The sequence below is a fragment of the Poeciliopsis prolifica genome, unplaced genomic scaffold (genome assembly GCF_027474105.1).
Source record: "Poeciliopsis prolifica strain line A6 unplaced genomic scaffold, Auburn_PproV2 SCAFFOLD019, whole genome shotgun sequence".
NCBI classification, from domain to species: domain Eukaryota; kingdom Metazoa; phylum Chordata; class Actinopteri; order Cyprinodontiformes; family Poeciliidae; genus Poeciliopsis; species Poeciliopsis prolifica.
The window spans coordinates 6,580,607-6,605,617 of NW_026562394.1; the positions used below are offsets into that span (position 1 = coordinate 6,580,607).

The window sequence follows — 25,011 nt, forward strand, 5'->3', positions numbered from 1 at the left end:
GGCATCTCTACGGTCTGCTCGTACATATTTTCGTCGAATGAATCGGTCACAAAACGTAGAGACGATGAGAAGCGGAAGTCTGAACGTCAGCGGCCTACGTCACGTGGGTTTCAAAATAAAAGCCTCGCGCTGCACTATCTGTCAGTTGCACTGCATCCTGCATACTGTTGGTGTGCACTGCTGCTGTACAGAGCAACTTATGCCATCATAAATCACGAACAAATAAAAGTTTACCTGCCACCTATTTGAGCAAATACAGCGTTTGACATGAACTAGACGAGATTATTTAAACACCTAAAGCTAAATGAGTCTTATGATTCTCACGTGGAATAAAAAAAGAGACAAGCTAATCAGATTTGGTAAGAAAAATAAGTGTTCAATAATAGTTTTTTGTTTGTTTTTTTTTGTAATTTAGCTAATGAATGTGTTTTCCCTCAACATCTTTTCCAATGTTAGTACAATCATTTTTGTTATCATTTGCTTATCTGATCCTAAGTCTTGTGTGTGCATGTGTGTTGTGTGATGGTAACACATTGTACACTAGGACTCTGGACGAATGCAGAAATGTGCAGTTTATGGCTCCAGGTCTCCATGTATTTGTTTTGGCACACTTAACACATAGTAGGGATCAATTAGAGAAAAGGTCAATTTCTGTATTGGTAGTAAATTTATGCTTATTCACACAGGTCCCAGAATGGCAGTCCAAATGACATTATCCCCTTGCTGCACACCCACAAAAGCACAGGAAACCATGAAACACACACAAAAGTACAATTTGTCATAGATACTGTTTTTTTTCCCCAATATACATATATTTCATGATGTTCATCAATATAATAAGACATTGATAGATTTACACTACAATTATTTCATGTACTTTTTCCCAACTAAGTCTCCTCTTCTTTTGCGTTGAATCGACCTTGTTTAAACTCTAATCCCAAACCAAAGGACGGCACAATAAATCTAAACAAAAGCGTAAAGAGTAAAGAAAAGAAAATCACACCAAGCACATTGCCCATGATCCTCCGGTCCTGTCCCTCCTGTAAGGCCAGATGAGCAAGGGTAATGTGTGCTTTCGTCCCTGTGGTCCTGTCTCTAAAGGAGGTAAAACGAAAGAATCCATCCCTCACAAATGAACTGGCTTAAACAGAAAAATCATATATCTCGTCGATACAAACAGCGATCTGATGTAAACTGTAGAATCCTTCACACAAAAATACTTCTTCTTCTCTCATCTACTCACGCCATTTTCTTTCGCTTGGTCCATCAGTGCTGACAAACAAACAATTCAGTGACATCTGGAGTTGTTACTTGACGAACGCAAAACAATCAGAAAAAAAAGAAAAAAAAAAACATTTGGTTCAAAAAAAAAAAAAAAAAACATCATATATCTAAAGCCACCCAGGAAACATTCAATGTCTCAGTAAGGTTCCCTCCTGTCGCTGCGTTCAGCTCGTTCTGGGATTTTTTTTTTTTCTTTCTTTCAAAACCGGCTTTCCAACAACATTCACCGAACGCGCTGCAAATGACCTGAACGCAGCATTGAGATCACTGAACCTTCCCGATGGCTGGCGAAAGATCATGTTCTCCACTCCCGCCGAAACCAAGGAATTACACACACACACACACACACACGCACGCACACGCACACACACACACCCACACACACACACAAAAAGAGAGAGAAAGAAGTGCCACGGTGTTAAAAGCATTTGCACACATTGGTTTTCATATGGACAATAAAGCAATAAAAACAAACAAAAGAAAAGTCAGATAGAGAGAGAGAGCACTCACTTCATTTTCACCATTGTGACCAAACCGGTTGAGCACTCACTGGACACAACTGGACAGTTGGATTTATGGAGAACACACAAATCCTACCCCAATCAGTAATGTTATTTCACCTCAGAGCCCACTGTGTGTTTATGTCCTGTACAAATGGCTAAAAGGACAACATTGTAACCCTTAAATCACTTAATATTGCCAAAGGAATCCAATTTTACAGTTTGCTAGTTTTTTTTTTTTTTGTTTGTTTGTTTGTTTTTTGTCCTCTTACGTATTTTGGTAAACTGCAAACAACTTAAACCTGAGGATATAGGACCCCCTGCCCCCCAGAACACCCCACACCCCAATATTACAACACTAAACAATGCAGGTTTTTCTTCTTTTGTTTTTTGGGAAAACATTTCTCAGTTTTCTGTTATCTATACTTAGTTTACACATTTTCAAACCTGGCAGGACTACGCATACAGAAAAAAAAAGAGAAGAAGACTTGTGCTATAATTAGTTACAAGATTGTGTGTCTACTAACTTTGTACAGATTAAAAGAAGCTCATCGGACCTGGATCCACACGGCAAAGGGCGGGGTCGGGTGGGAGTTTCTGTTCGGCATTTGAGTTGCATATTATGTCAGGGTGGCACACTCAGAAATCCAAACTTGACTCCATAGATAGTGTATGATAAACTAATATGTTCCTAAGACAGTAGGAATTTAAATCTGAGCCGGACAGCTCGGGTAGTGACTTGTTTATAACAATTATTGGCAGCATTAGCTCGGAAATTTGGTCTTTGGTCGTTTAACTTTTTGAAGGAGCATCAAGAAGTGGGACTTTCTGCTGCTGAGGCTGACAGATCTGCAGCCTCGTGTCGCCCATGTACTTCAGAGGCGAAGGAAAACTGACATGTCCTCACTCTAAGAGTTAAGCGGCCTAAATCCGTCGGGATAAACGGAAGGAGGGATGGCGGTGGGAGGGATTGGGGGATATTCCAAAGGCGGAGCTATTCTAATACATACATGCACACACACACGCCAAATACACAGAAGGAGTTAGAGAAGGTGGCAGGTTTCTCCGTGTAGCTGGCTGGAGAGTAAAAGAGGCAGAGTCACAAAGGCTTTCTTTGGAATAAGCTCCGAAAGCAGAACAGCACTTAAAAAAAAAAAAACCAAAAATTTAACAAATTTAACCGACAACTGTTTTATCTTTGATTTCACTCCAAACCACATGGAAATTCTTGGAAGCGACATTCTTCTGTGGTTGGATGTTGTTACTTTTAAGTCTCCCCTCCCCACAAATAGTTAGCTTCAGGGAAGTTCTGATGCGTCGCCTCTGAGGAACATGTGCAACTCTTTGTCTCGAAGAGTGCCTTGTCTTTACCCTGCTCTTTTACTGACCAAGTAGCCACCATCATGCACACATGAATAATAATAATAATAATAATATTTTTTTTTAAAAAAGGTGGTTTGAAAGTACTTCAAGAATAAACCAGTGAGTGCACAAATGAAATAAATAACCGCAATAAGGAAAATAACTGTTTTCCTTTAATGCTTGGCAGTGTGTAACGCGGAGCTGAACTACAAAAACACACCAGACAGAAGCAAAGAGGAGCTTCGCGTCCTCTTTGCTTCTTCTGCTTCACACAAAAATATACTATGATTAAAAAATAGAGTCTATTATATTTAAAAAAAAGAAAAAGAAAGGCATTAACTAGAAGAAACTTGAAGACAGAACCACAGCGCTAGCAAAACACTCGTCTTAGGAATGCTACGATTTTTTTTTATTTTATTTTTTTTTGAGTTACTGCTTCTTTTCTTCTCAGGCGTTACTCGCTTCATTTGTCTGGCAATCCAGCTAATTTGACTTTTCATTTAATTTTTTTTTATGTGCTCTTAACGTGGAGAGGTTCTGCTGCACTGGCGGTCCGCTTATACAGCCGGGCGCCACTGTCAAAAACGCGGACGTTTGTGCAGGTTTCGAACGGATTCGAAATCTGCACAAACCATTGCAGCAGAAGCATTTTGTCCCCCCCTAACCCTCCCAGTGCTAGAATCAATTTCCAAACCAAAATCACCCATTTTATCATAAGTATAATGTTAAAGCAAAATTGTAGGAAAAAAAATCCTTAGGACAATCCGGTCTATGCATAAAAGAGTAACTTTACACCTTGTCACTGTTCCTCCTATCGTTATTCCTGACACAAGGTTCGTAGCTTGTATTTTTTTTAAGGTACTCACACTTACATGTGCTACAGTAAGAGCATCTGCACTAGACTGCAATGAAGGAATGTTTTCGAAATAAGACACTACGTAATGTTTAAATAATAATAATAAAAAGAACAAAAAAAAAAAAAAAAACAAAGACACCTACAGACATTGGTCTGATCGTACTATGGCAGTTTGAAGTTGTCCGAGGGAAGCATGCTGCTGAGAAACAAGACGGCGCCAGAAGACACGTAAAACGGTCGCTGTTTAAGAATCCCTCTCAGAAAACAGGAACGAGAGCTGGGTCGGGCCGGAAGTGATGAAAGCTAAGGATTCGTTGCACAAGTCATGCATTATTTCACTAACATCAAAGAGTGAGCGCTAGCAGTAGCAAAAAAAAAAAGAAGCAAAAACATTAATTTTTTTTTTTTTTTTGGCGAGAAAGGAAAAAGTGTTGGTAAGAGGGTGAATTTCAGTCTGCCTTCAAGAGAAATGCGGGCAAATTATTATTTTTTTTCTTTCCCGGTGGCTAATTGGACAACAAAACAGTCAAGAGGGGGGGATGTAGAGCACATGCAAGATGCACACTTTCATTAATAGGCAGTAGTCAACGCTAAAGCATACATCAAATTAATACAAAAAATAAAAAGTACAAAATGCACACACACACGCACGCACACACACCTACAAAACAGTATATCAGATATATATCAGAATAAAACTCTACAAAGAACTCTATATATCAGCTATGTGACAATTATCGCCAATTGTTGGACCGGTTTCTGTTGTTGCATCGTCACGGGGGGTGGGGTGGGAGTAAAGGTAGAGGGAAGGGGTTTGGTTCCCAGTATGGCAGGGTTAGAAAAGCCAAGAGTACTCAGAAAGAAGACAGGCTCACACACTCACAGAACAAATATCGACAGGGAATCCAGAGGCGAGGCTGTGGAAGTAAGGAACACGGGGGCTGAGGAGAGCCACGGGGGGCCCTGAAGGGTGTAGGGGTGTCATATCGAGGCTAGCTGGGGGCGGAGATATACGTACATACAATAAATCAATTCATCTGTGGTAAATTTTGTCATCAATTAGAGGTTGTTGTTTTTTTATCTTCTGTCGTAAGGAAGCTTGGTTCAGACTGGGGTAGGTGCGACTCTTCTTAGGTGCTGAAGTACACTGTGGGAAGACGGAGCGGTGCAAAGTGTTACAAGATTTTAAAAAGTCTCTACAAATGCACAGAAGGAAAGAAAAGGCTTCTTACCAATAATGACAATGAGGACAATCACACATATCACACCCAGGATAATCATCATCTGTAGTCAGCAGATTTTCAGGGAAAGAAACACAAATTAGAAAAGCAGAACAATTTTCAACACGCCATAATCTAATCTTGTTAATATCACACTTAACAACATCAATAGTGCATTCTAACTGAGCAAGCACACCGCCGTTTGCTCACCTTGGCATTCTTCCACCAGTATTTATTCTTCAGTTTTGCAGCGCTAGTCTCAAACTGAGAGGCTCCAGCCTGCAGGGCATCGGCCCGGTCGTCCAGCTCTGACAGCTTCTGATCACGCTCCAGAACCTTGTCCACGTTTACGCGCATGATGTCCACCACCTGAGGAAAAAGACGCGGCAAAGCTTCACTCGAGATCCAGACTGGACCTCTGACGACGATACATGTCGTCCAACTGATCCACTTGTGGGTGGGGTACTTAAAAAGTGTACTAAAGTAAGAGACCAAGAAATCATTCAAGAGGAAAAAAAGTATTTGCTAAAAACCCGACTAAAGTAGTAGAGCAAAACATCAATCATTAAAAACGTGAAAATTACGTCATCAAACCAACAAAAATATCAAATTTTGTGGAAATTTGGTATTTTAAAAACCAAAATGAAAATAATTGATGTAAAGAACATAATTATAAATAAAAATTACATTTTTGCAAATAAATATAAATTTGTAACAAAAACTACAAGTGTCTGTGTCTAGTAACTCCCTGGTTAGAGAATCCAAAAAATTTGACTGTAGTAAGAGTAGTGACACTTCATCATTAAGTTACTCAGGTGAAAGTACAAAGTACAGCTTAGTAGAAATCCTTCGAAAAGTGTTTTTTTTTTTCCCCAATAGGTTACTCAAGTGAATGTAACTAACCAACTCTGACCTGGTCTGACTATTCTTCTTTTGTGTGCGTCTGTGTTGTTTTTGTTGTAACTTACCTCATCCACCTGTGCCTGCGTCTGCTGCAGACGGCGGTTGCTGGTGAGGTTGGGAGGTTGCTGACTTCCTCCCTCTGGCGCAGGGGCTCCGGCTGCTGGGGCTGACCTGATGGTTAAAAAACACAAATGTCGAGAAATAAATCAAAAACATCTTTTAAGTTCAAAATCTACTTACGGTGATTTGTTACAGCTGGAGCACAAATACTGGTAAATACTAAAATGAGAACAAATCAAATTTTTGAGTGCTTAGTTCACTTAATTAAAAGCTGCTATAAGTTATTGGTTGCTCCATCCATTACAGAAGATCTGACGTGATCGGGATCTGAGAGCGCAATTGGAGGCTTTTGCAAAAGTGAAGCTCGTTTGGCCGATTCTGTTGAATGTCCTCAGATGATGGCGGCAGTGACTGATAGAAAGTTAAAGCGAAAGTGTCATTTTATCACCAAAAAGTGAGAGCGTCAAGGGAAATGCCTCCCATTGTAACATGTAACAGCTACTTGGCACCCTGTTCTGTGCAGCAAAGTGGTTGGGAAAGCAGATCCATTTTTTTCAATGACGAAGAATGGAAGATTATGGATTACAATGATGTAAAACAAAATAAGGTAAACCATCAACCGAGCCTTCACAGCCAGTGATTTCTCTCAACGGGCACTGAAAGGTAACTAACAAGTCAAACAAGGAAAATGTTCCTTTGCTTTCCCTTTCATTGAATTCATGCAACTGAAAATGTTTTTTCAGTCTGCCTATTCTTTCAAGCAGTCTGTTTTAATTTAACAAAAAAGCTGACAAATGGGCTTTGACGTTTAAATTGGGAAAGGATAGACTTTTTATCAAGGAAACGTGGAGCATGTTTATCTTTCACAGTGAATAAATTAGTTTCAAATATCGACATTTGACATAAATTCAAATCAAAACTTGGCATTGCCGTGTCAAGCCATATCAGTGCACTTTTGTTCATAGACTTCGTTTTTATTTATTTGCACAGGTTGGAGTTTTAAAGAGTTGACTTTGTATAACTGTTTAAAGGTCAACCCTTTATGTTCATACATTACTAATCCGTTAACAACAAACAAATCCTTTAGAGCAGTTGACCTGTTGGTGCTTGAGGTCAATGCCACAGTCAGAGACACAGCACTCTAAGGTACGTTTATTTTTAAAATTGTCCCATTAGAACTGAAATTTGTCCAAATCAGCAAATACATTTGAGCTAATTCACTACTTAAAAATCGTGTTTTAACATGTGCCGTTGCTGTGGGTGTGTGTGTGTGTATGTGCGTGCGTGTGTGGGTGTGTGTGTTTTTTGTGCCTCCTATGAGAACCATGACAAAGGCATAATGTGTGTAGAGGTTCACGCTGTCATCACCTCCCAACTAACGCCGGGAAGACTTGTCAGTGCAGCGGCGAGGTTCCTCGTCAGCTTCCGCATCCTGTGAAAAACCGCCAGCTGTGTTTCAAATCCAGCCGAGTGGATTTACTGCACCCGTTATGTGGCACCGCAGTGTTCTGTCTGAACATGCTAAGTGCAGGGGAGTCTTCTTACATTTCTAAAACTAAAGCCTAGTTAGCATATAGATGCAGCTTGATAAGCAAATGATTGCTGTGTCTGTTATAACACGGTTCCGAAAACAAACCAAAAAACAGGATGCTGACGGAAATGTGATCTGGCAAAGGCAGCTGAAGAGACAAAGGGGGAAGGTGAGGGTTCGCATGACTCTACTGGTTCCTGCTGATGTGAGATTTGATGTGAAAGCTAAATATATTCAAACCTGTTTGGAGACAGTGCTTATTAATATAGTTTTTCTCTGTGGCTGCTGAAACACTAATGGATCCTTAAAGTAGGTAGATAGAAAGGTGACAAACAGACAGAAATAATGGTTTCCAATTTCAAGTAACTAGTAACTATTAAGTAACTACTAGCAAAACTCCTGAAAACACTTGTTTTAATGAAAAACAATGAAAAACTTTGAAATCTTTTTCAAAAAGTTTTCCCTTTGATTATTGTATACCGTTTTATCATTTAGTTTGATTGTGTAAATATTCTATTCCCTTTTTATATACTTTTGGTTCTTTTTTTTTTTTTCAATTACTTCGTTAGAGTTATTGCTTCTCCAGTAGTTTATTTCAATCGGAAAACATGTGTACATTTATAGCCTAAGCTCAATTCCAATACCAGTGTCCATACAGGATTTTGGTTACATATAAGCAAAATTAATTTTACGCAAGGCTTCAAATGCAAACACAGTTCAAAGTGAAACCATATCACTCCTTAAGACCCAAATACGCTGCCAAATAATTCCTATAACAAAACACAACTAGTTCAAATAAACTACGGTTTGTGATCATCACAAACAAAAATAAATTATTTGTGGTTTTATAATTCTCCTCTACTTCAGTTTTATCAATGCTGTTTGTGGCTATGCTTTTTAAATCGTTTAATAAATAAAAAGGTGACTGGAGAAGCACGCTGTTTGATTTTCAGCACTGGACAGTGACATTTCAGCACTGGACAGCGCCTCAGCATCCCCCACATCAGCAGCCGTCTGATCTGAGCCTCTCTGTCTCTTTCTGTTTGATGTTACATGACTTTGCTCACACATTCAGGTCCACCATTACGTTCTATGGAGCTACAATAGGGCCATGTGTGACTATTACAACTGTTAAATCTCATAACCCCGACGGGGGTTTTGGTTCGTTCTTATGGGTGGATTCTCAGACGTTTTCTATTCAGGTCACAAAATGTAAGCGAAAGCTCACAGGGGAAAAAAAAAACTTATCCAGCGTGATGCCACGAGTGGGTGATATGTTGCTGGCACGAGGCAATTTAAACGTCATTTTAGACTGGCAGACTGAACTATTAAGCTGCCTTTTATCCCCTTTAAGTAAAACCAAAATCCATCGAAATGATACAGCAGACGACAAAACGCATCAATAAATATATTCAGCTAGTATTATTTAACCGAGATATCGCGACAGAAAAGAAATGTGGACAGGTACGTAGCTGTCCGCCCTCGCATGACAATCGACGACATACAGTAGGAGGCTAGGCTATCCCCACCCCCCGCTGTAGGTTACAAATATCACGGGAACTGGGCCTGAAAGCAAATTCAAGCCCAACATGTCTGCCAGAAATCATAACATATTGGAATATTCGGCAATTTCTGTCGACGCTCTGAAAGCTCGAAAAGACTGACGCGGCTGAAACCGCCGGGGTTTGTTGAGCTTTGTGTCCTTGCTGCTACAGGAATTAGCTTAATTCGTCACCTGCTGTTCGGTAACACCAAACCGAAGCCCCGAGTGTGTTCACTAAAAAGAATATATAAAAATAAAAATGTCCACGTTAGACAACACGTTATTATAGCCTATATTTTTAATTGACTCGGCGTGTGTGGTTTCATAGAGTGGTGTCCTTTTCATTTCAAACCAGTCCAAACTGGAAGAAATATAAATATATATATATATATTATATACGCGTGCGTGAGTACATGCGCGAGCGAGAATTCACCGGACGACCAACTGAAAGCGAGAAGAAAAAACATCCAGCCTCGTTCGTTTAAAAAGAGAACATTATACGGCTAATAATGTCCCTGATGGAGAGATAAACTCGATGCCTCCATCTGCTCCAAGGTTAGGCCGATTCGTTAGCGTTCACGTTCGGCTCACGTTATCAGACAGAGACGGCTCCTAAAATTACATTCACCCGACAATCTTTCCGACTATTAATATCGTGACAGTTGAGAAGAGCTTCGTGATTCGGCGGAAAGGACGCCGCAAAATGCCCCCAAAAATAGCTTATCAATTGTCAGCAGTCAGCGCGAAATTGCATCAACTCGGGGGTTTTATTTTCAAATTAGCATTACAAGGGTGTTGTACTTACATTTTCCTGGTTGTATTAGCTCGACAGCTGCGCTGAAATCCGGAGCGGAGATGCTAGCACGCACTAAGTGGCTGGCAGATGGATGTGGATTGCCTTCCGCGCTCCTCTCTACCCTCTGGCAGCCTCTGGTTGGTTATTGTGGCGTTTCCCTGCCTGTACGTCCTAGGAGGAGCACTGAATGGTGTCCCTACACTACAAAGGGCTTCTCTTTCTGCTTTTCCCCTCCTCGTTTGCGACGATGCGGCACCTGCAGGCTGTCAGTACAGCCCGGGTCTCTGTGTGGTAATGAAGGTGTAATAAACAGCCGCCTGGATTAGGTGCACGAAGATGGCTCGGTGACGTCAGCAGCGGCGAGTTTCATGTTGAAATGGGTGGCCGACACTTCAGACACACCGCTTTGCCTCCCCGGAGAGGGGCTGTGTTTTTTTGTCCTCGGGTACAGGAACTGGGTGTCTCCTTGGACGCTCTTCAAAGACCATACGTGTTCTTTTGCAGAACAGAATTTTAAGCCGCTTAAATGGAGCTAATGTTGATTTCAAGACTGTGTGTCAACAAAATGGCGTTCTTGGAAAGGGGGTGTGGCGAGGCTCACACTGGGTGCCTGTTATCATTCATAGTAAACATGAAAGCTGGACATGCTGAGACCAAATTGTCTGACATGTCCCTTATTAGTAAGGTAGCTTATGTTTTCAGACTGATGCTTTACACTTAACACTGTATTTTGGATAGGTTTAATTCATGTAATGACAGGTGTTTCAAGTTTGGTTCCTTCCTCATCCTTCTGTGCTTTGATACAATTGTGGTAAAATATGAATTTATGAATATCAAGTGAAAATATATCATGTATATTCATTTTAACAGCACTTTTCAAACAGTTCCTTCTTCCAGAGTCGGACTGCCATAAAAAAAAATGACACAAATATATACACTGTTGAACTCTCTCTTGATAGGCGCTCAGTGTATTGGCTTCAGAAATAACTGAAGAGATAATCAGAGGAAAATTATGAGAGAATTTTGATTTTGATATTTACATTAAGCTAAAAAATCCTTTTGTTGCCTGCAACAAAGAATTATGCCCATAACTTTGTTATGGGCATAATTCTGTCCACATTTACTACACTCGCCTTATTGGAAATAGTAAGGTTCATCGAAATTGTTTGGGTTTAAGCCTGATTCTAAAACATCGGCTTTGCTTATTTTTCTACTCAAATTCACTAATTTTTGAATTTGTGAGCTGCTGCTCACAGTAGTAGCATCTATAGTAAGTCTACGGTAGTTATGTGTTTCGTTTATATTTTTATTCAAAACGTTTTTGGTTAGTTTGGGTTTTGAAAACTAACCAAAAACATACGGTGACTTCTCACCATATGTTCAGAGATTTAATGGAGAGCAGCAAAAGCAAATGAGGTGGATTAGCTGTGCTTACCAGCAACTGATGGGGTCAGTAAGGACATATTACTATGGAATATCATCTTTTTTGGCTGAAAATTGAGTTGTTAGCATGTCATGACAGTCACAAGATGGTCATAGCAACCATTTTCAGTCATGGGTCTCTTAAGATTTGTTGCAACACTGACTGCTACTGGAAGATCTTTCCACCCAAAAAAAGCACCATTCAAAATGTTGCTTTGAAGACACTTGGATGATGTGAGTTGCGTCCTATTGACATGACTCATATCATCAAGGACTGAACTACACATAGACTGATATAAAAACTCTGAATACCATAATGCAGTGGGTTAATCCACCTTCAGTTTCTAGGAGAAGTGTCACAGCGTGATCATGTGACACGGTCAACAAAACTCTGGGACAGAAGGAGTTCTTGTCTCTGTGTTTGCCTTCAAGGACTCAATCGGGGAGGGAAATCACATGATATTCTTTGCTGGCAAGAAGAGGGCCTACATTCAAAAAAATTTTTTATAGTAATGATAATAATCCCTGCATCCAACGTTGATCAGTTTCCCGTTTACAAGCTGGCAACTGTATGGTTCTGGAAGACGGATGGTCTTTTCATTACAGTGTTCTTATTGGTCTTCTAACACCTTCTGGATCATAATATTGATTCTTTGCACCAAGAAGTTTGATCAAATATCCAGCCAGGATAAAGAATAAAAAAGGAAAGAAAAAAGGTGACAGGAAATTGAATGTGTCTTCAGTTTTCTAAAACTACTTAAAATAAAAAAAAAAAAAACAATTTCCTATAACCATAGATGTCTTATCCTTTAATCTGTGCTAACTGTTCCAGAAATATCAAGTTGTTATAAATTAAATATGGTTTCATTTCCACTTAGTAGTATATTCACCATTCATTTGGCTCATTATGATGTTATATGTAATTTGGCTGTTATTTCACACTCAACACCGACATTCCCCGTCATAGCTTCTGTATGACCATACACTAAATCGCTTTACTTCCTGAGAGGAAGGACGATAACTAAAAACTATTTGATTATTTGTGACGTAAAGCACTCCTTTTGGCACGCGTCGTACCTGCAGTTCTCGGTTTCATCACGTGGTGGCACCAGAGGACAGCTTTGCGACACCAAGTGTAACTCGAAAAGACAGGTGACTTGTGTTGCCCCGGTAACTATCTCTGTCACAATGTCGTGGCCATTTGGCGCGCGACTCCAGCAAGAGACGCTCAACTTTAACCCCGAAGATTCGCAAACGGACTGCAGCAGGAACAGAAGTGAATTTATAAAATAGAACATAAAAAAATGGTATTTATTTTTTCAAAAAACCTAAAATGCATTTTCTTCACTTTTTACAAAATGTCAGCAAATTTCATCAATTGTTCTTAAATGGATTTATTTTTTTGTTTATGTTGAAATGTTGCATGTTTGGACATTTATTCCCCCCGTTTGGATGTCGTGCTGTTGGAAGGATTTTTGCTCTTACTTTTGGACATTTATGAAACACAAGTGCGGCAACCAGGTACTGCTTTTACATCTCAAAAGCAGAACTACAACTCCAAATTCCAGAGAAGTAGGCAAGGATCATATCCTCAACATCTCTCTGCTCCGCTTTGATTTTAAACTATAAAGCCAGAAAGTAACAGTCACCATCCACAATGACTCATTTGGATATTAAATGTTGCTGTATTTACTTCCCATTTGGGATAAAGAAAACATTTTTGAATGTTTTACTTTAGAATAGAATGTGAAGACTTCCCATTGCGTTTGCAATTAACGGCAGTAGACACTATTCTGAGGAATTTTAACTTTAGATGACTTTTTGAAACGTCCCATCATTATTCGACACAATGAACTGAGATGTAAATCAAAATGTGTGGATTTCTTTTTTCTTCACTTTGGTTTATCTAAATTTATTTTCGGCAGATTTACAGAGATAAACACAAAATGATGAAAAACAACACTGCAACAGAGATAGGAGTTATTTTTTATTTTTGCCAAAAAGTGCCTTTACAGTCCCCATAACGAATACAGTTTGGAGAAGATCCAGTGGAAAACCCTGTGAGGTTGTCAGTGGTTGACTCAAAGGTTTTGTGCTGAGGATATTGTATGGAGTTACACAGACAGAACAAGCAAAGTCTGGGAATTTTCATTTCCTGGCTCGATCTAATGGGATCAGAAAAGAGGATCATCCGAGGTGATGTGTCAATTTCGGTTTCTTTTAAAGCATTTATATCTTTCACAGTTGAGGTCCTGTTTTGCATTTGATGATCTGTCAGCAATCATATAGATGTGTGCAGCACCTAAAGCCGAACATATTTAAAACACCCTTAGGAGATTATCTTTTCTACATATTGCTTTATTGTGCAAACAACAGTGCAAAGAAATCAAACGCGCCGCTAACTCAGAGGTTTGGTGGAAGGAGTGATGTGTTGCACCACGTTTGCAAACGCGGCTCTGAATCAAACGGGCGACCAGACGGGCCCTTTCAGTAGACCCACGATATAGGCACCCACTGTGGGGTGGAGGTGGCCTGCTCCATGGCCTGCTCCACGCCTTTCACGCTTTCGTCTACGTCGTTGTTGACAAGAACCACGTCAAAGTAGTGTCCATATGTGCTCAAAATGGCGTCTGACTCTTTCTGGATCATCTGAAGGTTTTCAGTCTGCAAAAAAAAAAAAAAAAGAAATGTCAGATCTTTTTTTCTTCTTTTTTTCCACACCGTGTTTCAAATTACTATGCAAGTGATATTTTCTCAGATTTTCTGAAAATATTTGGCCAGGACTCTCCTGCAAAAACAATTTTTGATCTCAATGGGATTTTTCTGGTCAAATAATACAAAAAAAAAATAGTAAAAAAAAAAATGTAAACAAAAAACAAATTCTAAATCAGAGCTCCCCTATACCCAAAAGCAAAATACATCAAAAACATACACTTTGTGGATGTAATGAGACAAAAGATGAAAAAATAGCACGTAAAAAATAGCTTAATTATTTTTAGAGGTACTGTTTTGTATTATTGTTTTTTTTTTTCATGTATCACCTGTGCAGCTGTGTTGGTAGGAGCGATGAACACCACCAGCGGAGCAAAATCTGCAGTCCGAACAAGTTTCAGGGTCTGGAAGAGGAATGACCATTCAATAAACTGGTAGTTAGGAAGAGTATCATCAGTTTTATTAAATAAAAATAATCATGTAGTGTAGCAGAAAATAAAAGTTTCTCTTCTAGAAATGAGGAACCTCCTTAAACGAGATTCCTCATCTTTACAAGTTATATCTGTCAGAACTTAAAAGTTAGGAGTCCAAAACGCTGACCTGTGGTTCTATGTCCAGCACAGCAATTTTGCCTTGATCGTGGATCTTGTGGATGGTCTCGAACTTGGTTCCGAACATGAATCCCTGAAAGCTGCCGTACTCCAGCAGCTCGTTTTTAGTGATGCAATTGGCCATGTCTTCGTTCAAGATGAAGTAATACTCCTGTCCATTCTCCTCGTCCTTTCGCTGGGGTCTGGTGGTGTCTGCGCACATTCAGTGTTAAAGAGTAAACTGAACCTGCTCCATGAGATAAGCAAAAACAAAAACAAAAAAAAAGAAAAAAAACAAGTAACCAGTCTTTCTACTCACGTGGTGCAGGGTAAGTGAATTTCTCAGGGTATTTTGTTAAAAGAGAATTTTTGATGTGGCTTCTCCCAACACCAGGCGCCCCTAGGAAGGAGCAAAATTCTCTAAATATTACCTTTAGAAAATGAACTTAAATATATCACTTTTTAAGAAGAAGTGCAGTTCTAGGTACAAATTTGTTTTAGATTTCAAATTTTGGAATGACGTTCCTGCAAATTGGCCCTTTATTCTGACAACAAAGCTTACCAATGAGCACAAGAGTTTTCCTTTTAAAAGCAGGGAGCCTCACCACCTCCTCATACGAGATCACGTCCAGCTGGTCGAAAACTGCGGGAGGAGAGTTTAGTGTGTTTAGACAAACTGGCAGCACAGAGTTGGTGACAACATGTGCAAAACCACACTCACTGGAGCTGTGTTTGGCCAGGTACTTGTCTTTGCACTTCTTTTTCTTTCCGAACGGGCTGCAGGACTGCCTGCCCTGTTTGGCCTTGCTTTTGCTGGCCACCCTCCTGCAAAGAAAAACGCACGCAGATCGAGCTGGGAATCTGCGGAATGTGGCGACATGCGTCCGTCACGCTGCGATCAGCTGCGTCGAAGGGCGGCAGACGTCAGCCATTTACCACTCTTGGAGTTCTGGAGAGGGTATCAGTCCGGCGAAGTCGACGGCGCTGCTGTCCACTCGGCCCTGCCACCAGTTTGGATCCTGCTTGTTGATGATGTGGATGATGTCGCCCGTCTGGAACTTCAAACCGGCCTCTTTGCAAGGAATGAGGTCGTCTGTGGACGGGTCGTAGTCGAACTGAGCCCTCATGTACATCTGCAGATTACACAGCAAAGTCTGCAGAGTTAATACAACACTGCCGAGTCCATTTGGTCCGTAGGTTGAAGGTTAATTTAACTCTTCTCAGTTATTTCAACAAAAAATTTAGTTATTTTAACGCTTGAAAAAGTTATAACTACTCAAACTATTTTTGAAATAGCTCTAAGAGTTAAATTAACAACAATTCTGATTAGGACCAAATGGACTTGTCAGTGTTAATTTAACTCTGCAGAATTGTATAAATAACCTTTAAAAAGGTATAAAAACATCCTTTTGATAAGTCCAGATTTTTGAATATGCAAGTGGATGTTTCAGATGTCCTTTTAATTTGGCCATTTAAACCTTAAATAAATCTGAATAAGTAAGTAAAAAAGAAAACAACATATATTTTTTATATAAATTAATAATTTCCATTTTGCTTAGTTTTTTTTTTCTTTTAAGTGTCCAACAGTATTTTAAAACACATGTCTTCCATACTTTTTGGCACCCCAGATACAGCTGTGCAAAAAGACAAAAATAAAAAAATAAAAAACTACAAAAAAACAAATGTCATCTTGTATTTTTAATCACAAAATGTACCAAAAACAGATTTGTCTTTATTTACTTAAATGGGGAAAAAATACATGTTAAAGAAATAATAGAAGTGTGTTTGCTTCACATTCTTTACCAAGGGTGTCAATAAGTTTGGATGCGACTGGAGATTTGTAGTATTCCAAAACACTCCACTGGTGCCTTTCCTGGCACACAGACACTTTTTTCCCCCACTAATCTGCATAAAAGTGCAGTGGAATGTCCTGGATCACTAAATTTATGTTCTTAATAGACAAAGTAAGCAGAGAACGTTCATCTACACCAACTAATAGTCTACAATCTGGAAGCTAGGTTTGCCATCACTGATCACAACAAATATAAAGTCTTAACCATTGGGGAACAAAAATCACTTTTGCAGTTTAGTCATTAGAAATCACTGAATTCCTCTTTCAGTTCGTTTTGTCTGCAGCATGTCACAAGCTGCGGGTTCGGTGCGTTTTCAATCAAGAGCAGCCATTTTTCCAGCAAGAAAATGGATGCCTGAATTAGCACGCTGTGTCCAGTAGATGGCAGTATGAAACCCACTAATAGTGCGTTTCACGCTAAAAAAGAAACAAACCAAAAAATCTACTGCTAACGGTTGGGATTATCCTTCAATGTAAACTAATTTCATAGTCACCTGATTTAGAGAAGGGTCACCTAAACAAAATCATTTCAAACAGGAAAAGGTGAAGAAAACATGATTACAGCAGTAAATAAAGACGCCAAGGCAAGTGGGCAGCGTGACGGCGGCGTTACCTCGCACTCTCTGGGTCGACCCTGCATCTTGGGGATGATCTTCATCGTTACTACGCCAGTGGTCTCTTTCTGCGGGGCGAGTTTTTAATTTGAGGAATGAGGCGAAACAAAAGATGAATTGAGAAGCTTGAGATTTCCAACTTACTAGAATTTTTTGTAGCTGATCCACAGTGTGGTTTGTCACGCTTTTTCCATTGATTTCTGCTATTTCGTCGCCTTCTTGTATGGAGCCTGTAAAGAAAAATTCAAAGGTTTTTTTTAGGATTTCTATCTAGTTTTTGGCCTGTACATCAAATTAAATATTTAACAGACCTGAAAGATATTTGAAAAAATCTTCTTAGCCCTGTTCTGGCTTTTAAGTACACATCATACATGCCAAAGCTTTTGTCCCGTTTTCATTTAGATTTTGGACTCACAATTAAAACTGTACAATATGCCGCAAAAAAATATCGCAATCGCGTAATCAGTGTTTGCATCACGTGAATCATATCACAAAGAAAAGATAAAAAGTCACCTTGTCTGTGGATCATTCCCCCGTGCAATATCCTAGCCACTGTGCAGCAGTGCTTTTCGTTTAATTTCAGCGTGACGCCCTGCAGGCGAGCAACACAAGCCAACAGTCAGCAACTCATATCCAGACGCGGAGCGCCTGCCGGCCTGCGCGACGGAGAGCATACCATCGGCTCGGAGGGATTCTTCTCAAAGGCGACTTCTTTCATCCTGGTCGGCTCTGATCCGTTCATCTGTCCGGTGCAACCGTTGGAGTAGGACTCGGCTCCTCCGTCCTCCAAGGTCTGCATAGCCAACTGGGGGGGGATAAAGGCAAGAAAATGAGGCACTCATAAAAACAGATCAAATATGAGCTTTCACACTCTGATGCAACGGTTTTAATAATAATATTTACACTTGTGTGCATCCAGAAGAAAGAAAAAAAAAACTGTGTCTCATTTGTAGCTTCATTGTGTGTTCAAGGTTGAATATTAACCTGGTGTTTTAACACCCGATTAAGCACCTCCTGTCATCTGCTGTCCCCACCTTCTTGTAGTCATGGATACAACGACCGACATCAGGTGATAAGATTTTTTTTTTTTTTTTTAAATCATCATAAAATCTTTTCACTTTATTTGTAATTTAACACTGAAATAAAGCAGCTTCATGCTATAGATTCTTCCAGGAAAGCCTGAGGGCTCGCATTAAATGTCAAGATAAGATGGTTTGCAGTATCAAAAACTTTTCTAAGTGAATCACTGAGCTATGACCCGAGAGGCCCGCATCATCAGCACAAAGTTCCTGCATTAAAAACGATGCATCAGCGCCACCTCAGCAGAAAGGGATGTTATCCCTCTCCATCGTAAGCACAACAATAAACCAATAAATATCATCATCGCTCTGCTGCGCCTCCTCCGGAAGTGCCGCGTTTCTCCTCAGTCCCACTTCTGGTTTCTGTATTGTGGAGTGAACAGCGGCCAGGGGAAGGTGGCGGTTATTTATACCGGCCCGGTGACATCGCACGTCACCACTGAGCAGGAAGGGATCCGATGCTTAGCAGATGAAGTTACATCCTCTGGGTTGCCATAAACATCCTGAGGGGCTAAACTCTAAAACAATTGGAGCTACACAAGTTGCACAACCCGAGTCCGTTCTTCTAAGTCACACATGTCGGCGTGATTGGTGCAGCGGGACTTTTTAAGTGACCTCAAATTAGACGGGATGCGCTCAAAAGGCCATCGTAACGTCCGCATCCTTTAAAGGTTTTTCATCAGAGAGTGTTGGAGCGATTCACATTTCCACTGATTGTGTGGAGGAGAGTAACGTGACACTGTCCCTCCCCGACCTGTTGCTGTGAACTGCTGCTCAGCTCATTATAAACAACCACACTTTTCCCTCGCTGTCAAAAATAAAATTCTAGTTCTGCTTGTGGGTCGTGGTGTGGAAACTGAAAGTCAAAAGGTTTTAAAACTATAGTTGGTAACATGTCTGTTAAGCAGCTGACTAAGCAGAGAGCCTGACTAATTATCCTAATAATATTATCAAAAAAAAAACAATAATATCAATGGGAACAAGCATTTGTAAGTTTGTATATTTGCCTATACAGAGGCTTTAAATTTGACATAGTTTTGTTTTAAATGGAACAATTGATTCATGTTTTAGGCTTTTGTTTTAAAGGTTTCTATATGTATTGGGGAACCATTAGCTTTTATGGAAGCATTTAACTGCCTTGGGAATAAATTCAGGAGCAGCATTTCATGTAAACGAGAATATTTTCTTATTATAATGAAAAGCAAAACTCATTAAAACGGAAAAAAACATCAAAGAGTTGGTTGTAGCAGGATTTATAATTCAGCTAAACCAAAACATCTCTTTATAAGAAAGGTCATAACAGAGAAACAGCAACACATCTTGGGATTTTTAAATGTCATCTAGAAGACAGAGGGTGAGGAGGAGAGTCATAGTGACAAGTTGTAATTAGTCAGAGGAGTGAATTTTTATCACAGATAACAGAAACAGCCTTCCTGTTATCTGCTATAAGTCTTGTTCTCTCTTGATCTTTGGAGGTTAAACTGATATCTCTGTGCCCCCTCATAATTAAATTAAAACACCTCACTGATGCGGTTTCATCAGGATGTTGTTGTAGGTTAGATCAGACTAGACAGTCAGGACCAAAAAGTTTCGATCAACAAACTGCTTTAATCTGGATCCATTTGCCTCCTTTGCTGCCAACAGCGGAACCGTTTTCCACCGATTCCTCAAAGTGTCGCTTTAGGGCCACTAAAGTTCAAACTGTTAAACTTTAAACAAAGTTTAAACGAAAGCACAAAAATGACAGCACCTTGGAGCAAACATTCAGCAGCAGCCTCCAGGGTTGTTGATGTTGAAACAGGGCGTTCAATTCTCACTTTGTTCTGCTTGACGGCCATCTTTCCTTTAACCATGTGATTTAAAGGATTTGTGATAGAGCTGAAAGCAAACACCACCGGTGGACATACTGACAGAAATCACAGAAAACAGAGCAGGACAGGACACGTCTTCAACAAGAAACGCAAGATATAGACAGTTCCCCTTCTTATTAAACATGCATCTCCACTGTTAAGATAATGTGACTTCACTGGGAGACAGTGATTTAACAAACCTGTACTGGGCCCAAGAACAAAATGGTGCGACTGGAGTGACAAACTGCTGATATGAGGAAAGAAGTTTCCTCCCTTTCCCCCTCACTACCTCACTAGTGCTGACCTTTCAAATTTTTGAAGAGATATTCTGCAACAGTGACCTGTTTAGTGTATGTTCAAATTCCCTCCATTGTGCTCTCTGGACATTTGACATAAGTCAGAATTCTTGTTTTTGCAACAGAAAAACTGACTGGAGCAGCTCGATGAAGTAAACAACCTGACAGCACCGGCTTTCAGCTGACTGCTGAAGCCAATTCCTAATCCAAGGCTGTGGGAAAGTTTGTGCAACAAACTGAACAAAACAAAGCCCAACCAGGTAAATGTAAAGAATAAAATAAATAAATAAATAATAAAAACACAAGAGGCCTACTGGTGATCATTTGAAATGTTCAGCATGCAACAGTTTATTATAACCTCAACTGCTTACTCACTCAGTGTCCTATGATCACAGCCAGAAATACACACTTGTCAGCTGTTTTTGCACGCAGTTTGGCGTAAAATGCAGAAGTAAAATTGCCAATCAAGAGTCTTCTGGAGTCTAAAATAAGGTTGACAGACTGGAAAAGTGCAACGGTTGCTGACAAAGACCTGCTGATTTGACAGAAATAAAAAACACTTGAAGTTCTCATTTCATAAATGATGGCGTTTATAACCAACCCCGCGGTTCTAAACACAGCCACAAACACGGTGTTGTGATTTTTACAAAGTGTACAGGCAACAATGAGCACCCTGCAATCTGCCAACCGGAAGCAAACGCTTAAAAAAAAAAAAAAGAAACCAAACATAGAGGGAGACACAACAAATAAGGCAGTCGTCTTACCTTGTCAGACTTTGGTTTGTTTTGCAGGAGGTGCTCCAGGTACAGATCGGAAAGAGCTGTCCGGACGCTGCTCACCGGCTCTAGTGTGAGGGCAGGTTCGTTTTTATTGGATTCTAACGTCATCTTTCCTCTGCTAGCTTAAAAAGACACACCGTGAACCCGACTTGCCCCCCCAGACCAAGGTCCACGGGAGACTTGGTGAAAACTGCTGATAAGGACTTTTGACGACGGGATAAGTCGCCGTCTGAGGTAAAAGTCCGAGGTTTTAATCAGCGGCAAGTGAGGAACAGGAGATAACTGGCGGGGACACCGCTTACGAAGCAAGTAAATACACAACTGCCGATGCTGCTGCCGCTGCTGCTGCGCTCAGAGCTGTTCAGGCTCGTGCTGCGTTCAAGTGCCACCTCTGAGCTCCGAAAATGCACTACTTTGGTCTACTACCGTGATTTGAGCGGAAATAAACTGACCAGCTGCGTGAAAAAAAGTTTCAAAACAGCTTGCGCTACTTTCAATACTGGCTTTGCAAGTACCGTTAAACTTTTAAAACCGGTCTTTTAAACACATTTGTGAGGATAAGTGTAAAAAACAACAACAACAAGAATATCTGTTTTTACCATTTTAAAATTAAAACAAAAATCAATGAGCATTACAATCCATTTTCACCCGGAAGTTGCAATTTCCCAGTTTTAAGTTAGAAGTCTAAGGTTTGTGTCGGCAAAACGTATAACCTTGAATATAAAACTTCCCAGATAACATTAATGTATGGGGTCCACTTGAGTAAGGAATTTAACTGTTACTGCACATATAATTTTATTTTATTTTTATTTTATTATTATTTTAATTTTATGTATTTATTTATTTATTACATAACGACCCCGATATTAATTGTCTACCTACACCTGATCCAAGGGCAGGATCTTGGCGAGGGACACCCAAACCAAAATACATTTGTGTTATACGAGTGTTGATGCAGAACCTGGGATGAGTGACAGATAAGGAAAGTGAATGTGCATATGATAATTTGTTTTAATTGGCCTGCATTAAGCTGTCAAAGTAACAAGCACGCAAGAACATCCAAGTCCTTGAACGCTTTGGATAGGTCTTTATTGAGATAGGCAAATTTCCAACGGTTTTGAATGCGCCACCACCGCAGCCTTTTTTCAGAAAGTCTGCGCTAACGCAGCAAGAGGAAGCAAAACAACGCCGTCCTCAAGAACACGGTGATCCCAGAAAGCGCACCCGGCTGCAGTGGGGAGCTTACGCAACACTCTCACAGCTGCCGCCGCGACGTACGGGGGCCTGCAACGCTTCCAAAATAAAAGTAGCAGGGCAGAGTTTGAAAAGCCCACTGTCCTGGAAAGGAGCATTATTTCCTTTAAGGTTCACGAAGTTGCGGAACTGGGACTGGAGAGAGTTTATACAGCACACCACGCCCATTTAATGTGACAATACACTCTAGGGGGGCAATAAAATACGGACAATTACGCATGAACCCGTTGCACTTTATCTTAACGAGATCCAAATACAAGACCACTATAGTCGACTCTTTATATCTTTCAAACTTTTGTTGTTTCTTTTTACAACCTCAAACTTCCATGTTTTGCTGTTACAGACCAACAAACGGTCTGATTGGGAAATGAAAAGTAAAGAAATACAATGACTCACAATAAAACCCCATTTATTCTGATGCACTTAAAATGGAGCTGGGAATGTCTGTCGGCTGAAGATTCTTTGGTTTGTCTTCAGTGATTCTCAGTCAGAATGGATGGATAGAGAGCGTCACTTCTCGTCACAGGTTGTCTGTTGAAATTAGGTCTGAACTTTGACTGAGCCATTCTGAAGCAAAAAAAAAAAAAAAAGAAAGAAAGAAAGAAAGAAACCATCCCATTAACTCTGAATTGCTCTAAATTTAGAGCTGGTGTCCTTTCGGATCAATTTTGCTCAAGTCTCCAGTCTTTTACAGCCTCCTACAGCTTCGTCCAATTCACCTCCCTGTCCCACTTAATAATGTTGCCACCACCATGTTTCAGCATCGGGACGGTTTTCCACAGCATTTTGTTTGGAAGATTATAATATTAACGATCGACCCACAACTTGGTCATCTTTTTCAAATCATTAGGCCTATTGATTTTTTCTTTTTTTAAAGAGTAATACCAATACAACAACAGTTATTTAATCAAGAAAAATGTATATAATTATATACTATGCCTACTGAAGTTTAAATAGATTTGGAATGGAGATGTTACTTCTGATTCTGTGCCTGGCCTACGACTGGGGTCTGAGCTGGGGGCTTGATCAAATATAGGTACGGCCTGTGAAATCCCTTCGGGGGGTCGTTCTCAGTGACATATGGTCTGTGTGTTAGGTTTTTCTGTTTTCTCTCTGCTGAATTCAGAAAATGCCGTATATCTGACTTTCTTTTAAGAGTAATACAGCCCCAACAACAGTTATTTAACCAAGTAAAATGTATATAATTATATACTAAGCCTAGTGAAGTTGAAATAGATGAGAGATGTTGCTTCTGATTCTGTGCCTGTGTTCAGCCAGGCCTACAACTGGGGGTCTGAGCTGCGACACGCAGGGCCTGCGAGAGAAGGAATGTACTAGTTGCATACTTGCAAACTTGCAGGATGCAGACAGAATGATAAATTAGCCACCTCGGGGGAATTCAGAATAACTTGGGGCTAGTTGTCAGAAGATGTGAGAGGGGTTATTTTTAAAAAAAAAAGAAAAAAAATCACTGATTGAATGGTTGGTTGATAGCCAGCATATATTTGAAGTTGTGCAACAGAAACCAAAATAAAAAAATTATATGAAACCTGAATGGCCATTCAGTTTGATAAATATTTACGCAGACTATCATTCAATAAATTGATAGAAATCCAAGTGCACGCATCAACTCTAAATAATAGGAATTGTATTCACTATCTGAATACAGACTGAAAGTTTACATTGATCATTTATAAGCTTCAGTAACGGAAAATTCAACAACTATATTTCGTTATTGAACACACTCAAGTGTGTAAAATGATGGATGGAGGAAAAAAAACATCATTTGGGCCGAGAAACATACAGCATATAAGTTAGAGACAAAAGTAGTGGATAATGATAAAGGTAACAAAATAATTTACCATGTCGGAGCGTAGTTGCGCAGTGTTAAGAAAAAATAAAGAAAGAAAGAGAGAAAAAAAACCTTTCAACTCTGGGGGAAAGCTAAAACTTAAATATGAGTAGCCTCAGTAAGGTCTGTTTAATAAGGTTCACATATTCTTAAGAAATAAATTTACAAAATGAGAAACTTTTACTGACATGTTTCACACTAGCGAGTGTTACAGAGAAAAATGTATGAGTGTCAAATATGTTTATACCGGCGTTTACTATTTTGGAGAAAGCATGAAGCTCTGGGAAGATCAGTGTTGATTCAGCAGCAGGAAAAAAAATTGAACCAAAGTAGCATTTACAATGATGCGAGGATAAATTTTGGAAAATTAAGACAAATTCCTTAACCAAGGAAAGTTAAAAGTTTAATTTGAATAACCTCCCGTTGGCCTGCTTACAAAACAGTCACATATTCTTAAGAAGTACATGTACAAATGAGAAACATTTACTAAAATGTATCACACTAGTGAGTGTTACAGAAAAATCTATGAGTTTCAAATGTGTTTAAACCGGCATTTACTATTTTGGAGAAAGCATGAAAGAAATCACAAACTTGTAGTCAGTACTAACTAGTCATGCTACCATAAATAATGTAGTTAAATTGCAGGTTTTCTTTAG

The 25,011-nt window shown here is 39.8% G+C and overlaps 2 protein-coding genes across 2 annotated transcripts; both read right to left on the reverse strand.

Moving 5' to 3' along the window:
* Positions 1–557: 557 nt before the first annotated feature.
* Positions 558–10,581, reverse strand: vamp2 (vesicle-associated membrane protein 2). Its single transcript, XM_055043629.1, has 5 exons — positions 10,065–10,581; positions 6,191–6,296; positions 5,433–5,591; positions 5,235–5,286; positions 558–5,149 (listed from the first exon to the last, which is right to left on the reverse strand). Coding segments are annotated over exons 1-5 (336 nt in total). The 5' UTR covers positions 10,067–10,581; the 3' UTR covers positions 558–5,132.
* A 2,870-nt stretch (positions 10,582–13,451) lies between these two features.
* Positions 13,452–21,611, reverse strand: mpp1 (MAGUK p55 scaffold protein 1). Its single transcript, XM_055043624.1, has 12 exons — positions 21,235–21,611; positions 17,922–18,050; positions 17,759–17,837; positions 17,390–17,475; positions 17,245–17,313; positions 15,716–15,912; positions 15,501–15,604; positions 15,342–15,422; positions 15,099–15,179; positions 14,790–14,992; positions 14,519–14,593; positions 13,452–14,141 (listed from the first exon to the last, which is right to left on the reverse strand). Exons 1-12 carry the CDS (start codon positions 21,355–21,357, stop codon positions 13,965–13,967), a joined length of 1,404 nt encoding a protein of 467 aa, XP_054899599.1. The 5' UTR covers positions 21,358–21,611; the 3' UTR covers positions 13,452–13,964.
* Between the last annotated feature and the right edge of the window lie 3,400 nt (positions 21,612–25,011).

Bases quoted from the DNA above. Each gene is read 5' to 3' on its own strand.
- vamp2 (XM_055043629.1), bottom strand. The intron at 5,592-6,190 runs GTAAGTTACAAC...CTTTTTCCTCAG, and splicing joins CGCAGGCACAGGTGGATGAG to GTGGTGGACATCATGCGCGT. The intron at 5,287-5,432 runs GTGAGCAAACGG...TGCTGACTACAG, and splicing joins ACTGGTGGAAGAATGCCAAG to ATGATGATTATCCTGGGTGT.
- mpp1 (XM_055043624.1), bottom strand. From the start codon at position 21,357: ATGACGTTAGAATCCAATAAAAACGAACCTGCCCTCACACTAGAGCCG. The intron at 15,180-15,341 runs GTAAGCTTTGTT...GCTCCTTCCTAG, and splicing joins GAAAACTCTTGTGCTCATTG to GGGCGCCTGGTGTTGGGAGA. The intron at 14,594-14,789 runs GTCAGCGTTTTG...TTCCTCTTCCAG, and splicing joins TGCTGGACATAGAACCACAG to ACCCTGAAACTTGTTCGGAC.